This window comes from Pollicipes pollicipes, unplaced genomic scaffold (assembly GCF_011947565.3).
Source record: "Pollicipes pollicipes isolate AB1234 unplaced genomic scaffold, Ppol_2.1 Scaffold_2555;HRSCAF=2994_pilon_pilon_pilon, whole genome shotgun sequence".
Lineage (NCBI taxonomy): Eukaryota > Metazoa > Arthropoda > Thecostraca > Pollicipedomorpha > Pollicipedidae > Pollicipes > Pollicipes pollicipes.
Window position 1 is genome coordinate 5,627,990 of NW_023596136.1, and position 20,785 is coordinate 5,648,774.

The 20,785-nt window shown below is 48.6% G+C and overlaps 2 protein-coding genes across 3 annotated transcripts in view; one reads left to right on the forward strand and one right to left on the reverse strand.

Moving 5' to 3' along the window:
- Positions 1-47: 47 nt before the first annotated feature.
- LOC119097926 (torsin-1A) lies at positions 48-8,965 on the reverse strand. 2 transcript variants are annotated; one of them, XM_037220880.1, is made up of 2 exons: positions 8,604-8,965; positions 48-1,979 (listed from the first exon to the last, which is right to left on the reverse strand). In XM_037220880.1, the coding sequence occupies exon 2, from the start codon at positions 1,928-1,930 to the stop codon at positions 845-847; it is 1,086 nt and encodes a 361-aa protein (XP_037076775.1). In that variant the 5' UTR covers positions 1,931-1,979; positions 8,604-8,965; the 3' UTR covers positions 48-844. The 2 variants fall into 2 exon arrangements, with proteins under 2 accessions (XP_037076775.1, XP_037076767.1); XM_037220872.1 differs by having other exon boundaries at positions 8,432-8,965.
- The window catches only part of LOC119107853 (RNA-binding protein Nova-1), a 31,422-nt gene continuing 18,323 nt past the window's right edge, over positions 7,687-20,785 (forward strand). The window contains exons 1-8 of the mRNA XM_037231420.1: positions 7,687-7,699; positions 11,265-11,330; positions 11,911-11,930; positions 13,223-13,428; positions 13,699-13,942; positions 14,299-14,402; positions 19,202-19,371; positions 20,077-20,217. Coding sequence (XP_037087315.1) covers positions 7,687-7,699; positions 11,265-11,330; positions 11,911-11,930; positions 13,223-13,428; positions 13,699-13,942; positions 14,299-14,402; positions 19,202-19,371; positions 20,077-20,217 — 964 coding nt within the window. The remainder of the gene's footprint in view (positions 7,700-11,264; positions 11,331-11,910; positions 11,931-13,222; positions 13,429-13,698; positions 13,943-14,298; positions 14,403-19,201; positions 19,372-20,076; positions 20,218-20,785) is intronic.

A 20,785-nucleotide genomic window follows, 5' to 3' on the forward strand; every position in this document is an offset into this window, starting at 1 on the left:
GTTGCGGAGGCCCGTCGCCCCAACCACGCCGCGAGACAGACAGCACGTGCTCAGTGTCCGTGTATTGCCCGGCCGTTGCATCTCGGCTAATAGAACGCGTTTAATCACGGGTCAACAGACGGCCGTGCTCGTGATCAGTTCAGATAGCCAGAAGCAGCTGCATCATGCATGACACCCAGTGGCATGGCCAAACTCAGTATATTCCCGCTGAGTAATGCAGCCGTATCACAGTCGACCAAGATCGTCAAAAACCCAACGAAGGGATAGAAAAGCTACCTCCTAACGTGACATTGAAATCACAACCACACACGGGAGCATGCCTGCGTGGGTGACACTGCAACAACAAACGAATGGTACGGGCGACAACGAACATAAAAAATTCAATCCTGGCCTTTCTGCTACTTCCAAGCGACAGTGAGGCTTTCGGATGCATCAGAGAGCAAGATGAGCAAAACAAATACCAATAGGCATGATAGACACCGCGTGGGGGTTAGACATGCGTGGAATCCGGGCAGGAGGACCTTTTAACAAGTCACTGACTAGCGCCAATCCCTCACTGTGGCCAGGCGATATCAATGACCAGATACCACTATTAAGGTTCGGCGAGTGTAGGTACCCAGACTGCCGAACTTCCCACACAATTCATCAACCTCATATGCCTGCAAATGCTCACGTGTCCGTAACGTACACACGACCACTCACGGTAGACAAGGCTATGAGCCCCACTCAAGGTAAGGCTCGTAGTCAACCATCACCACTGGACTTGCTTCGGCGCACTGCCACCACGCGATACAAGGCAATGCGTTCCTGCCACCGCGGACGCCACCGCGGCCAGCCCCGCAGCTCATATCTCGTCGAACATGGAATGGTCCACCACGAAGTTCACCTTGTTGGCCACGTCCTTGCAGCCGCTCTTCGCAAACAGCTGCTGCTCGCTGTCGAACCGCACCTTGCGCAGCACGTGCTCGACGGCCTCAGCGATGCCACGCGTCACGCGGCGGCGGCGCAGCTCGTCCAGCACGCAGAGGCGCACGTGGCGCCGCTCCAGCGGCAGAAACGGCAGGTAGACATCAACCAGGGCGGCGCTGACAATGTCCGAGCGATAGAGGCCGCCCAGCTCGCTGAAGGCGCGCTCGGCCACGACCGTCTGGAAGTCCTCCAGGGCGGTGTCCTCGCGCCGTAGGCCGGCGCTCCAGCGCTGCAGCATCAGCTTGTTGACGGCCTTGCCGCCCGTGTTGCTGAGCAGGAGGAAGATGGCCTGCGAAATGCGCACGCCGCGCAGCTCCCCGTGGAAGTCCAGGTACGGCTTGATGCCAGAGAGCACACCGGCCGGGATCTTGTCCACCTCGTCGAAGATGAACAGACTGTGCTCGCAGCTGGAGAGGTTGCCGAGCACCCACTGACGCAGGTTGGTGGCGTACCGCTCCACACTGGCCTCGTCCGAGTACGGAAAGTCCAGGCTGCCGACGAACAGATGCACGAACCGGCTTTGCATGCCGTTCTTGAACAGGCTGTCGGCCACCAGCTGACTGACGTAGTTCTTGCCGACGCCGGTCGTGCCATGCATACTGATCACCAGGGGCTTGCGCGCGTGCCCGCCGGCCATGTGGTTGCCGATGACCTTGGGCAGTAGCGCGCCGACCAGGTGCTGGCCGTGCAGGTGCGTGCTGAGGTTGGCTCGCAGCGCCTGCATGTCGTTTATCACGTACGGCGCGGCGCAGCACTCGCGCACGGCACAGTCGATGGCGCGAGCAGCCCTTGTCTCGGCCACCCGGCGCACGAAGGGCGCGTCGCGCACGGCGTCCCAGACATACGTCAAGCCGTATATGAAGCCGACCGACGCGCCCACGGACAGCGGGTCCAGGCTAAAGGAGACGACTGGCGCGAGCAGCACCAGCACGCCGGACAGCATCCAGTGGCCAGGCAGCATGGGAGGAGCGTGGGCTGGCCACCAGCCAGCAAATGCCTGCTGTGCAGCACTGAAAGATGGTGCAGCTGAGACTTGGGTTGAGAACATTTGGGCAGTTGAGACTTGAGTTGAGAACATTTGGGCAGCTGAGACTTGGGTTCAGAACATTTGGGCAGTAGAGATTTGGCTTCTCACGAAATGTTGTCAAATGGTAAGCTCATTGCTGTGATCCAAAGGCAAAAAGCCAAAGTGCTATTTCACCTGATTGCACATAGGCCTTTTTGCCTTTGGATGGTAAAGTGAGTCAGTAACAGATGAGAGTTGGGCTGTGGGTGACCTCTGTCTGAAGAAATGCAAAGGTGCAGCTCAAGTGCATCCATCCCAACCAAATGCATCCTGTCAGGCGTTTCTGCTTCACAACATGCAAAAACATCATGAGTGGATATTGCAAAGTGGTGTGATTGCTAACCTACCCACTCCAATATACATAGATGCAGCTTGGTGCAAGAACTTGAAGTAAGTAGAAAAATTGTCACAGATATTTACTTATGAAATAATAAGCAAAGAAAACAGTTGGATGCAAGTTTATCCAAACTAAATTTTACCTAAGCTGAACACTGCGAGGTGCGGGTCAAATGATACAAATAAAGTTCAGTTAAATACTGAATCAGTTTCAAACCATCGCCTTCCCACAAGCACTAGAACTCTTACATTTACTCAAAACAAAAGAATCACCTTGGCTTTAAAGTGTTAACCTTGTTTTATGGAAAGCAGTACAAAAGTACTCTTATCATATATTTAGTGTTCATTCATGGGCTTTTTTTTACTTTGGTACCTGTCCGGCCGGCGGAGGGAAGAGCTACGCTGGATGCAGGGTTCGTGTACTGTCGTACCGGGGAAATGCTGCGAGGCGTCAGCTGACATTGTGACGTCACTGAAAACGGCTTTGCATCGACCAAGGTTCTTTTGCGCCGAATGAAGGCCATAAGGCATTCACTGGCGATATGCTGTCACTGGTATTCGACTGGGTACATGACGTCACTGGTCGCGAGGTTTTATGGCTCTTTCGGGTCAAATGAATGCCGTAGGGCATCACCTGACGATATGCCGTCACTGGTATTCGATTTAACATCAGGCGCAACAGGCCTCATTCCATCTTTACCTTTCGCACCTGTCTGCTGCAAGCATTTTTGCGCCGAATAAAGGTTTGACCGAATCACCTGAATGTGTGATGTCACTAGTTATCACTTGATACGAGTGCACTTAGGCCCCACGGCCACGGTGTATCATGTTCCGTGAAGTACCATCGGATAGCGTGACGTTACCGATATTCGACTAAATATTGATCGCAGCAGGCCATGCTTCATTTTTACCTTCGTACCTGTCTACTGCAAGCTTTGGCGTGCTGAACGAAAGCTGCCAAATAGCCTGAGTGTGTGACGTCACTGGTCATGAGTTTCACCGGTGTTGTTGGGCCCATTGAAGACCACATGGCATCAGCTAAGGACGTTACTGCTATACGACTGATTGTGTGACGTCAATGGTCGTGGGTTTTCACGGGCTCTTTTGGACCGGCCGAATGCCGTAAGGCATCAGCTGACGATATGACGTTACGGGTATTTGGCTGGACATCAGGCAGCAGGCCATGCTTCATCTATACCTTTCGTACCTGCCTGCTGCAAGCATTGGCGTGCTGAAGGGAGTCTCTGCCGAATGACCTGTGTATGTGTGACGGCACTGGTCATGAGTTTTTATGGATTTTTTTGGGCCAACTGAAGGCCATAAAGCATAAGCTAACCATGTGGCGTCACTGGCATTCGACTGTGTGATGTCACTGGTCATGAGATTGGACGGCCCCTTTTTGGCCGACGAAAGGTCATGCGGCATTAACTGACGATGTGACGCCACTGGTGTTCGAATAAACGTCAGGCGCGACAGGTCATGCTCACCTTTACCTTTGGCACCTGTCCATTGCGAGGATTGGCATGCTGAAGGAAGGCTCTGCCGAATTACCTCAGTGTGTAACGTCACTGACCATGAATTTGTATAGACTGTTTTGAACCCACTTTAGGCCATACCACATCAGCTGACCATACGACGTCACTGGTTTTCGACTAGACATCATGCGTAACATGCCATGTTCTGTCTTTACTTTTCGTACCTGTCTACTGCAAGCATTCGCGTGCCATATCAAGGCGATGCTGAACCATCTGAGTGTGTGACGTCACCGGTCATGAGTTAGACAGGTGCACTTGGGCCGCCCAATGTGACAAAACATCATATCCCGTGAAGCATCACGGGATGATATGACGTCACTGGTATTTCATTCAACATCAAGCGCAACGTTCCATGTAACATCATTACCTTTCGTACCTGTCTTTTACAAGCGTTGGCGTGCTGAATGAAGACTCTGTCAAATTTCCTGAGTGTGTAACGTCACTGGTTAACAATTGTTATGGCTTTTTCAACCCGCTATATGGTATAATGCATCAGCTGACGATACGAAGTCACTGGTGTTCTACTTAACATTGGGCGCAGCAGGTCATGTTCCATCGTTGCCTTTCGCGCCTGTTAAACAATTGGTGAGCTGAATGATTTCTCTGCCGAAACACCTGAGTGTGTGGTCATGAGTTTTTACAGGCTATTTTGGCTGAGTGAAAGCCAAAAGGCATCAGCTAACACTATGCCGTCACTGGTAATCCACCGAATGTGTGAGGTCACTGGTCATGAGTTTTTACGGGCCTTTTTGGGCCGGCCTAAGACCATTAGGCATCATATAGCGATATGATGTCACTGGTATTCAATTAAGCATCAGGTGCAATAAGCCATGTTTCATCTTTGCCTTTCGCACCTATCTACTGCAAGCAGTCGCGCGCCACATAAAGGCTCTGCCCAATCACCTGAGCGTGTGATGCGACTGGTCATCAGTTAACACGGGTTTACTCGGGCTGATTGAAGGACATCAAGCATCATCTGACGATGTGACGTCACTGGCATTCAACTAAACACCAGGCGTGGCAGGCCATGTTCGTCTTTACCTTTCGTACCTGTCTATTGTAAGCATTGGCGTGTTGAAGGAAGACTCTGTGAAGTCTCTTGAGTGTACAACGTCATTGGTCATGAGTTTTTACGGGCTGTTTTGAACATCCCATAGGGTAAAAGACACCAGCTGACGATATGACGTCACTGGCATTTGACTTAACCTCAGGCGCAACAGGTCATGTTCCATCTTTACTTTTCGTACCTGGCTACTGCAAGCATCACGTGCTATATGAAGGTTTTGCCGATTCACCTGAGTATTCACCCACAGTCAGAAGACTCGACAGCGCCTTCATTCAGCACGTCAATACTTGTAAGACACAGGTACGAAACGTAAAGATAGAACACGGCCTGTTGCGCCTGATGTTAAGTCGGACACCAGTGACGTCATATCGTCAGCTGATGCATTATGCCGCATAGGGGCTTGAAATGAGTCCGTAAAAACTCTTGACCAGTGACGTTACACACTCAGGAGACTCGACGGAGCCTCCATTCAGCACGCCAATGCTGGCAACAGACAGGTACGAAAGGTAAAGATGGAACATGGCGCGTCGCGCCTGGAGTTTAGTCGAATGTCAGTGACGTCATATCGTCAGCTGATGCTTTGTGTCCTTCAGTCAGCCCGAGTAAACCCGCGTTAACTCATAACTAGTTACACCATACGCTCAGGTAATTCGGCAGAGCCTTTATATGTCGCGCGAATACTTGCAGTAGATAGGTGCGAAAGGTACAGACGAAACATGGCTTATTACATCTGATTTTAGTTGAATACCATTGACGTCATATTGTTATCTGCTGCCTGATGGCGTAAAGTCGGTCCAAAAAGGCCCGTAAAACTCATGGCCAGTGACGTCACATAGTCAGTGGACTACCAGTGACATGTCGTTAGCTGATGCTTTATGGCTTTCACTCAGCCAAAAATAACCTGTAAAAACCCAAGATGTCGCACACTCAGGTGATTGGACAGAGCCATCATTGAACTCGCCAATAGTTTTACAGGTACGAAAGGCAAAGATGGAACATGACCTGTTGCGCCTGATGTTAAGTCGAACGCCAGTGACGTCATATCGTTAGCTGATCATTATATCGTATAGGGGGTACAGAAGATCCCGTGAAAAGCACTTGACCAGTAACGTTGCACACTCAGGAGATTCGACAGAGCCTTCATTCAGCACGCCAATGCTTCCAAGAGACAGGTACCGAAGGTAAAGATGGAACATGACCTGTTGCGCTTGATGTTAAGTCGAATACCAGTGATGTGATATCTTCCCGTGATACTCCAGGGGATATGATGCTTTGTGGTCTTGGGCGGCCCAGGTGAACCAGTCTAAACTCATGACCAGTGACGTCACACACTGAGATGATTCAGCATCACCTTGGAGTAGCACTCGAATGTTTGCAGTACACAGGCATGAAAAGTAAATTTAGAGCATTGCCTGTTGCGCATGATGTCTAGTCAAAACCCAGCGACATCATATCGTCACCTGATGTCTTGTGGCCTATAGTGGGCTCAAAAGAGTAAACAAATTAATGGTCAGTGACGTTACACACTCAGGTAATTCAGCAGACCCTTCCTTCAGCACGGCAATACTTGCCACGGACAGGTGCCAAAGGCAAAGGTGGAACATGGCCTGTCGCGCCTGAAGTTTATTCGAACACCAGTGACGTCACATCATCAGTTAATGCCGTATAACCTTTCGTCGGCCCAAAAGAGGCCGTAAAATCTTATGACCAGTGGCATCACGCACAGTCGAATGCCAGTGACGTCGCATCGTTAGCTGATGCTCTATGGTCTTCAGTTGGCCGCAAAAAAATCCGCCAATACTTGCAGAAGACATGTACGAAAGGTATAGATGGAGCATGGCTGTTGCCTGATGTTCAGCCGAATACCAGTGACGTCATATCGCCAGCTGATGCCTTATGGCTTTTCGTCGGTCCTGAAGGGCCCGTGAAAACCCACGACCATTGACGTCTTACAATGAGTCGTATAGCAGTGACGTTGTTATCTGACACCTTGTGGCCGTCAGTTGGCCCAAAAGCACCGGTGAAACTCATGACCAGCGACGTCACACACTCAGGTGGTTCGGCAGCTATCATCCAGCGCGCCAATGCTTGCAGTAGATGGGTACAAAGGTAAAAATGAAGCACGGCCTGTTGCGCCCAGTATTTATTCGAATACCAGCGATGTCACGCTATCCGGTGACACTTCGAGGACCATAACACACCGTGGCCGTGGGGCTAAGTGCACTCGTATCAAGTGATAATTCGTGTCATCACACATTCAGGTGATTCGGTCAAACCTTTATGTGGCACGCAAATGCTTGCAGCAGACAGGTGCAAAAAGTAAAGATGGAACGAGGCCAGTCGCCCCTGATGTTTAATCGAATACCAGTGACGACACATCGCCAGCTGATGCCTTACGGCATTCAGTGGACCCAAAAGAGCCTTAAAAACTCCCTAACAGTGATGTCACATACCCAGCCGAATACCAGTGACACATCACCAGCAAAAGTCACAAAAGTCACTTTACGGCCTTCAGTCGGCCCAAAAGAACCCCTACCCCGATCGATGCAAAACCACTTTCAGTGACTTCACAATATCAGCTAATGCCCAGCGTAGCTCTTCCCTCAGTCGGCTATAAAGGTACTAAAGTAAAACATTACCTATTTATCCCATGCATTTCCACTTTGCTCCATAATAATTCTGCCTACCTCTGGCCTTTATGCTGACCCCTAAAAATGCCACTGTCATGTGGGTATACTTGTCAGGGCAGCATTTGTCTGAATAATTATAGCAAAGGACAAAACACAAAAATGATTAGACTAGTTAAGTTGGAGTCAAATGCTAGTAGAGCATACCCATTTTAGGCAAACAAAACAGGCAGAACAGACCAGTAAATAATACATATTACACTGAACATGTCCCACATAGTTGAGATATCACAGCAATTTCAGAACATATATATCTACATTCAAGCTCTCGAGCACTCATGCTTCTGTGCATGGCTGTCACCAATTTCAGTCCACAGAGAGCCAATGTTCTAGGGAATTATGACATTGCACAGGCAGCTTTGAGAAAAAATGCTCAAAAAACATGTTTTACACAATACTGTGAAAATTTGGCACAATGATGCCTTGCTTGCATTTAACATACATGACCCATGAGCATGCAGCTCATGTTCAACACAGCAATGTCCTATGTATGCCCAGCACAGTGGATTTTTTGCAGACTGGTAGGTAGACACAATTCCTTTAAGAGTACATTCATTCTTGTGTGATGACCATCTGCACTATAAGATGTGAAATGGGAGCGCAATATTCCTGCCTACACCACGCAATGAAGGTCACAGCACAGAAACAACTGGTGTAAGTCAAGAGGAAAATATCACCAAATAACCTGCCTATGGTCCCCAGTGACTCCCGCTCAGTCCAGTCCAAGGTACACCCCTTGGGTAGGTCGCCAGGTAAAGGGCCTTATACGCACCTTGCGTGTTCCCAGCGTCCTGCCTTTTCATCCAAAAACTATCACACTGTGAAGGTATGATAGTGCTGTGATACTGTACTGTGTGATAGTACCGTGATAAAGCCGCATCCCAAAATGCCCCATGCATAGACACAACGACGCGAGCATGAGCGGCACGTTCCCGGGTGCATACCGTTCCAAGCAATTCGAGAGAGTTCTTCACGGAACCTATAAGTCAAATTTAACTTAGGGTTGATGCTATGATTGGTAAAGAATCTGCATTGCAAATAATTACATTTGCTATTGGCTAGGTCATCACAATATGTTGGTTGATTCAAGTATCGAACACAAAGTTTTAGCCGCTATTGCGCCAGAATCGTCGGTGTCAACGCTTTTCAACTTGCAGTAAATGCTGGCGGGGAGGCTGTGTGGCACGGAGGGACGAGTTGTTTGCTGCGGTCAATGGCAGAGTTCACCAAGGCTGTATAAAGGTGTCCACGTGTATGCGGATTTATTATTAAAACGTTATCTCTTTGCACCGTACTGTCACACCAGAAGGAGGTAAGTTCCTTGAGCTGAAGACCGGGAATCCTTTCACTTGTGCGTTCTCGGTGCCTGTGCCTATCAGGCTCTAGGGTCGTCGCGCCTGACTGTAACAGGCCAGTTAGGCAAGCTGTAGCCGGACTGCAAAAAAAATACGATTGCTGTAGCAACTTCAGCACGCATATCATGCTTAACAAATCTGAGCATTCATAGTTTGACATGCAATCCACACCAGTTACAGCACATAGTGAGCCAATGTTGCAATGCATTTTAACATTGCAAAGACAGTTGAGTGAAGTTACCCTGAAAATATTTTTCTAAAAAATGGTCAACATTTTGCTCAATTTGGCCCAGCTTGAACTTGACCCCTATGAGTGTGAGGGATTGTGCACTGGTGCTGCATGAGCATTCAGCTCATGGTTTTGGATTTTTGCATCCTGGAGCTTCATCTTTGTGATAATGTTTTCAATAATGGTCATCCCAATAACAGTCATCCAAGTCCAATAGTGATATGCAATTCAGTAAGCCATCACCGCAAACAGTTAAAATGGCAAAGCCATGTGTTGCGAGGATGCAGTTTTAAGCCACTGAGAATGCACTGGTTGAATTGAAAAGCACCACCTATCTTAAGATTATGAAATACCTGAGATGCTTAACCTTTCTGGTTTATTTCTGCTAATACTAAATTGTCAAATATATTTTATATTGTGTGATGGATGCTGTGTGTTCAGCAGAAAATTTTGCAAATCAAGGCACTGATTCAGGCAGCTAAAACAGCAAGGTGTGGAAATTATTCAGTTAATGTATGAAATGTCCAAGTTAATGCTCAGATGTCTCCATAAATGTGCAAACTGTGCCAAATATGTGGAAAATGGGGGTGTCATTTTCTTTACCTATTTTTGGAAAGAGTACCCCCTTTTAGGAAAGTGTTGGTACCTTCACCAACAGGGCCAAGAAATAGAACATACCAAGGAGGGGAATAATTTGCAGTTTGCTTGACTGAAGTGGGATATCTGCTTGCTTTTACTGGTTGTACAATACATATGGTGTCCTGCAGAGCTGAAAGAGTTTTGTTCTTTTAAACATTCATTATGTTACAGGCTATTAGCTCATAATTTTTGCTGCAGGGATATTTCCAAATAAGTACAAAGCCATAATTTGTCATGCTTCACTCAGACTTTCATAATTATTTTACCTTACCTCATGTTATGGTGATCAGCAATTTAAAAGCCCACTGGGCCTGTCAGTTCTGATGTCATCTGGCCACTGGTCTGGTAACCAATCAGTCTCAAAGTATGGATATGTTCAGTGTGGAATGTCATACATGATGTCATTCCAGTGCATATCAAGCCTAGTTTTTAACTATTCAACTGGCTGATGATACACAGGTGTGAAAGAGCATTCCAGTCATTACTGACCCACATGCTGAATGAGTTATGTTGGACTGGAGTCTTAGCTGGAGGTTTTCTTAGCTTCCATTGGTGTCCTCTTGTCACCTCTCAACTAGATGTAATCATGTATTATTTGGCTTATTACTAGATGTAATCATTTACACATCACATCCTAGACACATGCCTGTTAGTCATGTACTAAGAACATAAAGACCTGACATTATGTTACCTGTTAATTGAATGTGACTTAGCTCTGCATGCAACCAAAATGTTGTGATGGTGCTAACATTACATGTCAAGATGTTCACATTACATGTCTTGTCATTATTTTTCTAGTTTTTTCACCTTTTGGCGTAATGGTAATGATTATATTTGTTAAGAAACCACCACTTAAGATACAATGTGTTGTTTCAAGAATTTAAGAGTAGCGGTAAACAACACGATGACATGTAATATCTTGCATTTGCTCTTCCAAAGAAGAAAGACTGGCAACACATCCAGTGGTCCAAGACAGTGCCACATGAAACACCACCTGGGGGTGGGGCTACCCATTCTTCCCATCCTACCACACCCAGCTGAACAGAGGCAGTCAAAACATCATATAAAGCCTTACTCTATGCTGCATTCCAAACCCTGCAGGGATCCCATCCAATTTTTGATTTTTTTTTGTAGAAAAGATAGTTTTCATCCTGTGCACACCATAACTATTCCCCACCTCCATGAAGTGACATTGCTCGTGACATGACCAAAATTATATATGTTAAAGTCCAGAGTGAGTTAGATTCGTGTTAGCGGGTTTTGCGTTTTTTTAAAGAAAATATGCCATTATTCCAGCCACCATGGATCAGATGCTTCCATCACCTGGATTCAGCATCCCCAGCATCGGGACCCCATTACACCAGCCCGATGATGACATGCAGATCTTACCGCAAGCTGCCCTACAGCAGCAGCAGCAGCCCCAGCAGCAGCAGCAGCAACAGCAGCAGGTGGGCAATGTGGCTGTGTGGTATATGTGTGGTGGAGGCATTAGTACAGGATGGAGACTGAAGACAAGGTATTTTATTGAAGGCGTATTCACGTGGTGGTTAGTGTGTGCCTAATGATGCAAGAAAAGGCTCACAGGCACAGGTGACAGCGGTTTCGGTCAATGAGTCAGCGACTTAGAGTCGAGAAGATCCGGCGGAAGGGGCGTGGACGGGTGCCGCAGGCAGCCGCTTCCACGCAACGACGGCACGGCACGAAAAATGCCACTGGGTGTCAGTCAGTCGGACGCGTGGCGGATGTAGCGAGCCGACAGCGCCCGAAACAGTCCGAGTTTGACGTCGGGAAGACTCGGCGCGTGTCACAAATGGAGCACGCAGTGCACTGGGGGATCCGGGGACGTGCAGTGGCCTGTGCACATTCAGGCAGTCCCGGTGGTGCACAAGATCCGCGACGATACGCCAGCCGAGCGCCTCCGGAACGGGTGAAGTGTGATCGCTGCGGCGGACGCCACTCACCAGCCTGGCTGCGAAGGGCATCGCCCTTTGCTCCCTGTCTAGGTGACGCTCGGCCGTTCCACCCCAGGCGGGCAAGCAGTAGAGGATGTGGGGAATATGTGAATTTGGACAAGGAGCTTCACAACCTCGGGAGTGAAATGGTGTCGAAGTTTTAACGGGAATACGAGGACTGCATTACCGCGCCGAACGAGAGAGGAGATGTAGAGCTCCCAAGTGTCGTCATGGTCGAGGGGACACCCAGCACCTTCACTGAAGATGATGGATGAATGTCTGTGCCAGAGATGGTAATGTGGAAGTTGCCAGTCTTTGTGTTGGAGGGTTTGGTGCCGATCAGCATGAGGTCTGTCCTTTGGGGCTCATTTTAAGGCTGCTTGACTGGAACCAATTTTGAAGGCACTGAATGGACTGCCCGACACGGGCTTACACGGTTGGACAGGCATCGGGGGTGGCCGAGCCGGGGAGTTGGTTTTCATCGGCGTAGAAAAGTAGGTGATCATGGGTTAGGAAGCTGAATAAGCCGCTGATGAAGATGAGGAACAGGATTGAGCCGACAAGGTATCCAAGGGCACCCCGTGGGATAGGATAGCCGAGCCACCCCTACCCACCTGCTTCCGACTGCTTGGGTGGTCCCAGAACCATTCCGAGGACGGTCCGCACCATTCCAGCTTGCTCAGGAGGACGCCGCTGTCAACGCCGTCAAAGGCCTCGCGGCTTTGGACATGGATCGCCCGACTTGAACCCCGGGGTGAAGCGCGCGATCCTCAAGACGGACGGAAAGGTGCTTGATGTGATAACGAAGTTAATAAGATGTAGAAAATAAGCTACAAGTACAAGGAATCACCTTTTCACCACAAGGAGTGGTATGCCATCGATGCCAACAGCCCTCGACGCGCTCATCTTCCTGATATTTGCAGAGAGCTCCGGTAGAGTGACTGGATGCAGAGAGAACGCCAAGCACCAAAATGGCGCCAAAAGGCACACAAAGAACGCCGAAAGGAAGAATGAAATTTATTTGTGGTTCTGCAGCTTGTGACGAAAATTCGTTTTCATTTTGATGGTAAAATTGCTTACGCTCAACATAAATAGGCTTTATTTAACCATGAGGCACCACCAACTCTACCACTGAATATCAGAACAGACTACATCCTGCATAAAAATGTGGGAACAATCGCACTTGTGCGGAAGTTATCAATGCTCTGGTTTCACTCTTAGATGCAGACAGCCATGTCATCCCTCTCAGCACCATTGCTCTAGTTCACTTCTAACTCTGCCCCGTCAAGGTGCTGCACTGTGGTCTCCGGCAGCCGCCATTGCGAACCTGCGTGTACAGTGGCCTGGCATCTTACAGCAGTTGCCTGACAGCCTGCCGTGCTTTGCAGCAGCAGCAGCAGCAGCAGCAGCAGCTGGGTGGCTTCACGCCGCACAACCTGCTGCAGCCGCAGACGCCCATGATGTCGCCGGCCGTGCACCAGCTGCAAGCCACGCCATCACACCCGCAGTCGGGCCTCTACAACCCGGCCACGCCGGCGCCCATGACGCCGCTCACGCCCGCCTCCAACGACCCCGGCATCGTGCCGCAGCTCCAGTGAGGCGGCTGGGAGCAGGGATCACCAGAGCTGGGTTATGGTGGAATATGCTAGCATACCTATAGTCTGAAATGATAATTTTGGTAATTTCGCGGTTTTCAAATAATAGCTTTGGTGTTTTGATGACAGTTGTTGCTTTCATTACATGCGATGACGGGTAACGACTTCACCGCGCCCGCATATCTTTTGCCTTGGCCGGGTTCTTTACTCTTCCAGATCTGCATTCTGACTTGTTACCGCTTGGACTGACGCTTCTGCGTCGTCCGCAGGAACATCGTGTCCACCATCAACATGCTGTGCAAGCTTGACCTGCGGAAGATCGCGATGCAGGCGCGCAATGCAGAGTACAACCCGAAGCGGTTCGCTGCCGTCATCATGCGGATCCGTGAGCCGCGCACCACCGCGCTCATCTTCAGCTCCGGCAAGATGGTGTGCACGGGCGCCAAGAGCGAGGACGATTCCCGGCTGGCGGCCAGGAAGTACGCGCGCATCATCCAGAAGCTCGGCTTCGACGTGAGTGGCGGCGCGCCGGACGGTGGGGCTCCCGACACGCCAGCCTCTTTCCGGCTCTTGGTCGCCTTGTTGGAGTCTTGTTGTCACGCATGGTCCTTTGCCTGGTGAAGACGACTGTTTGGTCCATGATTTAGTGAGGTTTTTGAAACTGGCCTGGTTCGGCCTCACGTTATACTAGGCATTGTGATTATGGATGCGATTTAACATCGTGAGATTGGCCGCTGGTGAAATGCTGTTGCCAGAAGGCAACAGAAGAAACCATGTCATGCCTTTGAGGCATCGAACATCTCATGGTCAGTGTACTGCGCTGCGGGGTCCCGTACGTGCCGTTGACGTGTGGCGTCCCTGACCGGTAGGCCAAGTTTGCGGACTTCAAAGTGCAGAACATGGTTGGAAGCTGTGACGTGAAGTTTCCGATCCGGTTGGAAGGTCTGGTGCTCACCCACAACCAGTTCAGCAGGTACGGGGCAGGCACGCAGCCTGCGCCGGCGCCGAGCGCCTTATGCTGAGCTGGTCTGATCCGTATGTGTTTTGAGGCCAAGCGTCTTTAATTGGGAAACAAGTAATAGTTTAAAGTCAGTCAGTTGTGTTCTATGAGCTAACACTAGGCGAAGTTATTGTAGTTCATTTACTTCAGACCTAGAACTTTGGCTCATCTCGAAAAATCATACTGAGGACCAAGGTGGTACATTGCGTCTTGAACCATGATGGAATGCTCTATTTTCATTTGTCTTTTCGCTGTTCATTTGAAGGCTTAGAACTGCTAATGATTTTGAAGAGCTTTCTGTAGAACCAAGATGAAATTATTCATGAAATTTTGCACACATTCAAAACGAGCCGAAGTTGTAAGCATTGGAACTACCAACTTGTAACAACTTCGCCCGGCAATGGTTCGTAAAAGCAACGCAATAAATGTGTTCGTCCATGATTTGTTTCAGCCTTGTATGAGGAAGTTGTTATGTTTACAGCTACGAACCGGAACTGTTCCCTGGCCTCATCTATCGAATGGTGCAACCTCGGATAGTGTTGCTCATCTTCGTGTCCGGCAAAGTGGTGTTGACAGGTGGGTGGATGAATGCGTAGTGGAATGAATAATTGAACGCATGTTGCATTGCTGAGTGAATGATTTAATCACTGAGGTGTTGAACGAGACGGAGGGTTCCGAGCGAGTGAGGGAGAGAAACTCTAAGGGCTTGGCAATTTTGAGACCCGACTTTCACCTCGTCTGTTCCCATACAGTGCTATTGGGATTGTCTTAAATTTGGTTAGCGATGGGACGGCTCCCCTCTCTCCTGTGTTTGTACCCGCCCATAGCCACTCTGGGCTTTGGCTTTGTGGTAAAGCCCTCAATGACGAACTCGGTTCGGAAAACGCTCTTTTTGCGTTTCCATATGCTGATTTGTTAACTAATTTTTGTAATTAAAATGGCAAACACGCAATCTATAGCAGCCATTGTGTGTCTCCCAGCTGGTGATGCGCATAGTTGAATGTAATTTTGAATGTTGTGTCAAACCTTTTTTTGCTATTAAAATGACACACACGCAACCTGGAATGGCCATTGTCTCCTAGTTGGCGACACATGTAGTTGTGCGTTATTTTGGACACCATAAGTCACAGATCGTTCAGGCGTGAGATGATGCGGTGGCCTGAATACCTCGCCTCCAAGTGGGCACCGTCATTAATCTACCAACATAAATATAGTCCAACCTCTGAGCAAACCAGCTCTTTAGTGCAGTAGACATCCCTGGGCCGCCACCGCCGATACATGTGTCCCCAGTTCTTGAAATCTGCGCTTCGATTGGCTTTTGGGCCTGGACAGCTAATTGGCAGTGCTCACCACGACGCACGCGGAGCATGGTATTGTCGGGCAAGCCTTTAGGCCATGTGGGGTTCATTTATCGGCATGATGTCACTCGTTTGTGTGTTGATTTTTTTGTTTCTTCTTTTTGTTCGTTTGTTCGTTCGTTCGTTTATTCATTCATTCATTCATTCATTCATTCATGTGCACTTGCACGCCTACATATACACATCCATGGCTATACAAGGACCATGCCTAAGTGCGGGTGAAATGGGCAATTGCGTAACGAACCCGTCGAAATCCGGAATTTTGTTCGCGCAAATTGTCAACAAAAAAGTGTGTCAGGTTAGAAACCAAGTGACAACTCATGGATGCGTGTTACATGGTGCAGAGGATATGATTGTATCCAATATTTTGAATGGGCCCGAACAGCCTATATGTCTAACTAGAGCTCCGGCTACGCCCCAGCGAATCATGCATCTTGGTTCCCGCCTTGATCACTGGCGTGTGATCAATGATCGGTGATCACAGCCTGAGGAGCCAGGTGGACAATCATGAAGGACGCGGCCATGAGAGACTGCTCTGGAATGACAGGATGATCAGTCCTCATCGAGCGACCGTTCCGCTGGTGTAACCTGGACGGACGCGTTTCAGGCGCCAAGGTTCGACAACAGATCTACGACGCCTTCGACAACATCTATCCGATCCTGCGTAGCTACAAGAAGCAGTAGTGCTACGACTTCTCAGCCGCGGCGTGTTCCCGAGTGTACAATGTTGTGTATGTGTCCGCTTCGACGGGACCGAGTGTGTGCGTGTGTGTGGCAGGCGTCGGGTGCATCGGGCAGCGGGACGCGGCCGCTCGAGCAGCCGCCAGCGCTTCCCGCTGCGCCCGGGATGCCAGCCCGGCCTCTCGGGTGGACGGCTGGCCGTTCAGTGGATGTGAGGCGGCATTCGGCGTGATGGTGGAATGGCGCTTCACCGGCGCCCTGGACACTTCAGCAGATGACTGGGGGCGGATGGCGCGAGGTGTTTGTACTCTTTTGGTGATGTTGTCGAGTTGCTGATTTTCAGTCGTTGTTGGGTGATCGCTAGATACTAGATTCAGCTGAGAGGAAGCGTGCGATGATATGTTTTGATAGCGCCACTTTGCCCACCGTGTTCTGCATTCAGTGAGTGTGGAAGTTCAAGGAAATTTTGTCGGTTTTGCAAACACATCCTGGAGATGCCGCTAAACTGGCTTAAATTAACCCAGTGCGGCTGTAGCGAATGGATCAGTTTGTCCTCCTGTCCTATCCCATTTTCATGACACGTCTGCCACGTTTTACCCACGTGATGTATTGTCATTTCATATTGAAATCAGTAAATGCTGCATTTTCGATTTCTCCGTGCAAGTCAAGGCAAGATGGCCGGTGGTTTCCCATCACGTGACGATGCAGCCGGCACTCGAAGACAAACACTTGGGTATAAAACCAGGCAGTTGAACGACACACGGTCAGCCCAATCCTCTGCAGCCGAAGATGACGTGCCTCGGGCTAGTTCGGGGGTCAACAAGGGCACACCTCCGGCGCTGGAGAGGCTGCCGTATGGTACATGTGCGTGATACCCGCGCACCAAGATGGACCGTGATGAGACGATGCGCAGAGGCTACCGTACAGAGCGGAGGACCGCTAACATTCAATCGTTCCCGCAAAAATGGACCGGGGGAGATCGATCATCACTCAAATGATCGAAACCCAGTGAATGAAGACCCTTCTCATTCCAGAGCTCTCTGGTTTGCTCACGTAACCTAGACTTGTACTGGCCGTTAGGATCGGTTTTTGCAGATCGTCTGGGATTGTGGGAAGGGTCACTGGTCGATGCGAGCGGACGGTCTAACAACGATGTTAAACACATGGGGTCTGATGGATGCGCGGGAGTTGTGTTACAATGCCGGGGACGTTGTTGCTGAGGATACGTAGCCCCAACCGATGGGCCAGCTCAAGCCCAGCCCCCAGCGTATGGGCCAGCGCGTGGGAGGCAGCCCAGGCCGGGCTGTACGTTGTTTCGCTGCCGCCATGACGGTAGCGTAATATTTGCCCCAAGTTATGCAGAGCGAGCGGGAGACCCTGTCCTCTGCCACCGTACTGGCACTGACACCTGTCCTGTGCCCTGCTGCTCGTGGGGTCATAAATTGGTATTGGTTCAAATAGCCAGGGGCTGCCATCGTGACCAGGACGTACGCCAGCAATGCGTAAGCCAAGGCGGATATCCAAGGATAATGAAAACGTGCAGTGTATGAAAGCCAGCTGTGCGGGGAGCGGGAGGACATGCTGACACGATACCCTCTGAGCAGCACGCGTTTTCAGACTAAGCAATGGAGGACTGCGATATGGTCTGGGTGGACATTTCCGAGGTCGTTCGAAGCGCGAAGTCCTCGAAGACGATCGAAACCCAATGAGGGCACAGTTTCACAAAGCAGGTGGGGGGGGGGGGGGGAAGCGATTATTGAAAAACGGCTCAGCCGTCCACCAAAATACGCCAACAGACTGGTTTCGCCTCGGAGCTGGTCCACTCCTCTCAAACTCGGGGGGTCGGCGCCCTCCTCCCCCCCCCCCCCCCCGATGAAATAGGAACTAAGCCCCTCAAACCAAGGCAGAATCGACCGAAACAGACGAGAGTTGATACAATACCAGGTGCATGAGTCCAGGAGCGGGTGGGCCAGGCCTTATTCTAGTTTGAGATCTGACATGAGAGCTGTGGTCCTGACTACCCGATCGCCTTTACGCACAGTCAAGGTCGAGTTGCTCCGAGAATACCTGGCGATGCCGAACGCGGGCCGCGCTGCGATGACGAGGGGCTCGTGACAACATTTCTTTTCATATGTGTTCAGCAACAATATCGCCGCTGAAATAGTCTTTTAAAGGACGAGTAAACAATAGGTTGGCAACAAGATTGGAGTCCGTGGATGCCGTGACACCCTCACTTTCCGAGAATGCTGCACACCAACCCAATGGCGACTGATGAAATATTCAACTTCAAAATTAATTTTAGCACCTCACTTGCAGTGATGTACTTTAACCTATGACTACGACATTACGTAACGCAACTTTTTTATCACCTTTTTCTCCCACAAATTATTTAAGAACTATATTATCATGCAGATTAAAAAACAGGTGGAACAAAAAGAATGCATCGTGTACTTTGAATTTAGTAATGCTCTTCCTTTTGCCTGCACCCAGCTCCGAGAACAGCTGACGAGTACAACAACTTATAACTAAAATGTAAGTCCAGCTATAAATATCATGAGTATGATTAAAGGATACTTTTGAAAAACTCCAAAGTAGCAATATTTATTTACAGACTAATTTTGTTGACTTGGAAGGAAAAAACAACGTTTTAGGCTTATATTCTTATTGTAGCTAAATCCTATTGTGCTACCACGAAACACATATGTTTCTCTCACACTCTCTCCCATCACACAGGCCTCTTTCCCTCTCTCTCCCTCGGTTGTCGAGGGCGTACAGCCTGGTGAAAATGATGGCTGTGGGATCTCTGGACGAAGAGATATTATCACCCGATTACGTGGACCATACGAGAAGAATGTGTGGTCCATATTTCAACTTTGTTTCAGCTCCTCACAAAACCAGCACAGGTAAAAATGACGGAGTTTGGGGAAGGGCGTGGGGCGCAGGCATGGCAGGCGGCGGCAGCAGGTGAATCAGCTGATCGGGCATTGACTGGGTTGGATCGAAAATTAGGTTTTTTAGCTTCCTTTGGAAGGGATGTTACCAGTGTTTCCTGGCTGCAAATGAAGCTTGCAAATAACTGGCTACACTTGATTGCTCAAAATTATCAAGTTCAGTAGTATACATGTGGTTTGTGCTTTGATGTGGAAGGGTTTATTATTGTAATAATATTTAACCTAATTGTTAGGAAATCAATATGTTCATGTTCCTGTGAATATCAGAGAAGTGTTATTGGAATAATCCATTCAGGTGTTTTGAATCCAGAACCATGTTTGCACAGGACAGGTGTATTGACATTTTCCACCATGTTAGACACATGGTCAATTGCCCCATATTTATGCTGCATCAATCACCCAGATTTATTGGTTAAAGTTTGTAAATATTTATGAAATATGTTCCATATGTTACTGAGTTATGTGTGTATTCATTTCAAGGCATATTTTCAACTGATGTAAGCTAGCTGGAACCCCAATTTAGCATCAAATTTCAGTTTTGTATCTGATACTAAGGTATCAGATTTCAAAAAGCATGGAGCTGTAGAGTAACTAATGTTTTATATTTTCACTCATTTTTGCATGACTAATAAAATATGCTGTGTACTATTTTTTCAGATGCAGTTCTACATTTCAAGATATTGGTGCCCAGTGCAGCTGCAGGGGCAATCATTGGGAAAGGAGGAGAAACCATTGCACAGCTTCAAAAAGAAGCTGGGGCAAGAGTGAAAATGTCTAAGGCTAATGACTTCTATCCAGGTATGTACATTCTCCTAATTGTTTCTAAGAAAGGACTGGCATGTGATAAATTATCCTTTTCTTGAACTATATGCTTTTGATATTAAAAAATATAAGATTGCATAACCAGATGTCTGATATCTATTTTTAGATAACCTTTCATTGATGTGGTCTGGCTATGTTGAGTTTTTGTCTTTTGTGCTTTAATTAATAAATCCTTAATATGTGTTTCATGGTATGCATACACATATGCTCTATGCACATGCTGCAGTTGCCTAGAACCATTTACAAAATATGCAATATATATATGGACATGGGACTTAATCCTAGTTTGCATATGTGTGCTGTCTTGATATGCATAGTGTGGTAGGTTGGGTGTTTACTAAGAGGTAAGACTTACACCCAATAGTAAGACTTACAAAGCATTGATTTATACACTAATAGTTGGCTAAGAACATGTACCCTTCTCTGGTATGAGAAAATAAGCAATATGCTTTGCCTTGATGTGAATAATATTTTAGTTACACTATGTTCACAACAGCCCTTGATTTAGACCAGAGCATAGTTAAGGCTCATTTATGCAACAAAG

Excerpts from the sequence above, each read along its gene's own strand:
- LOC119097926 (XM_037220880.1), bottom strand. The coding sequence starts at position 1,930 with ATGCTGCCTGGCCACTGGATGCTGTCCGGCGTGCTGGTGCTGCTCGCG.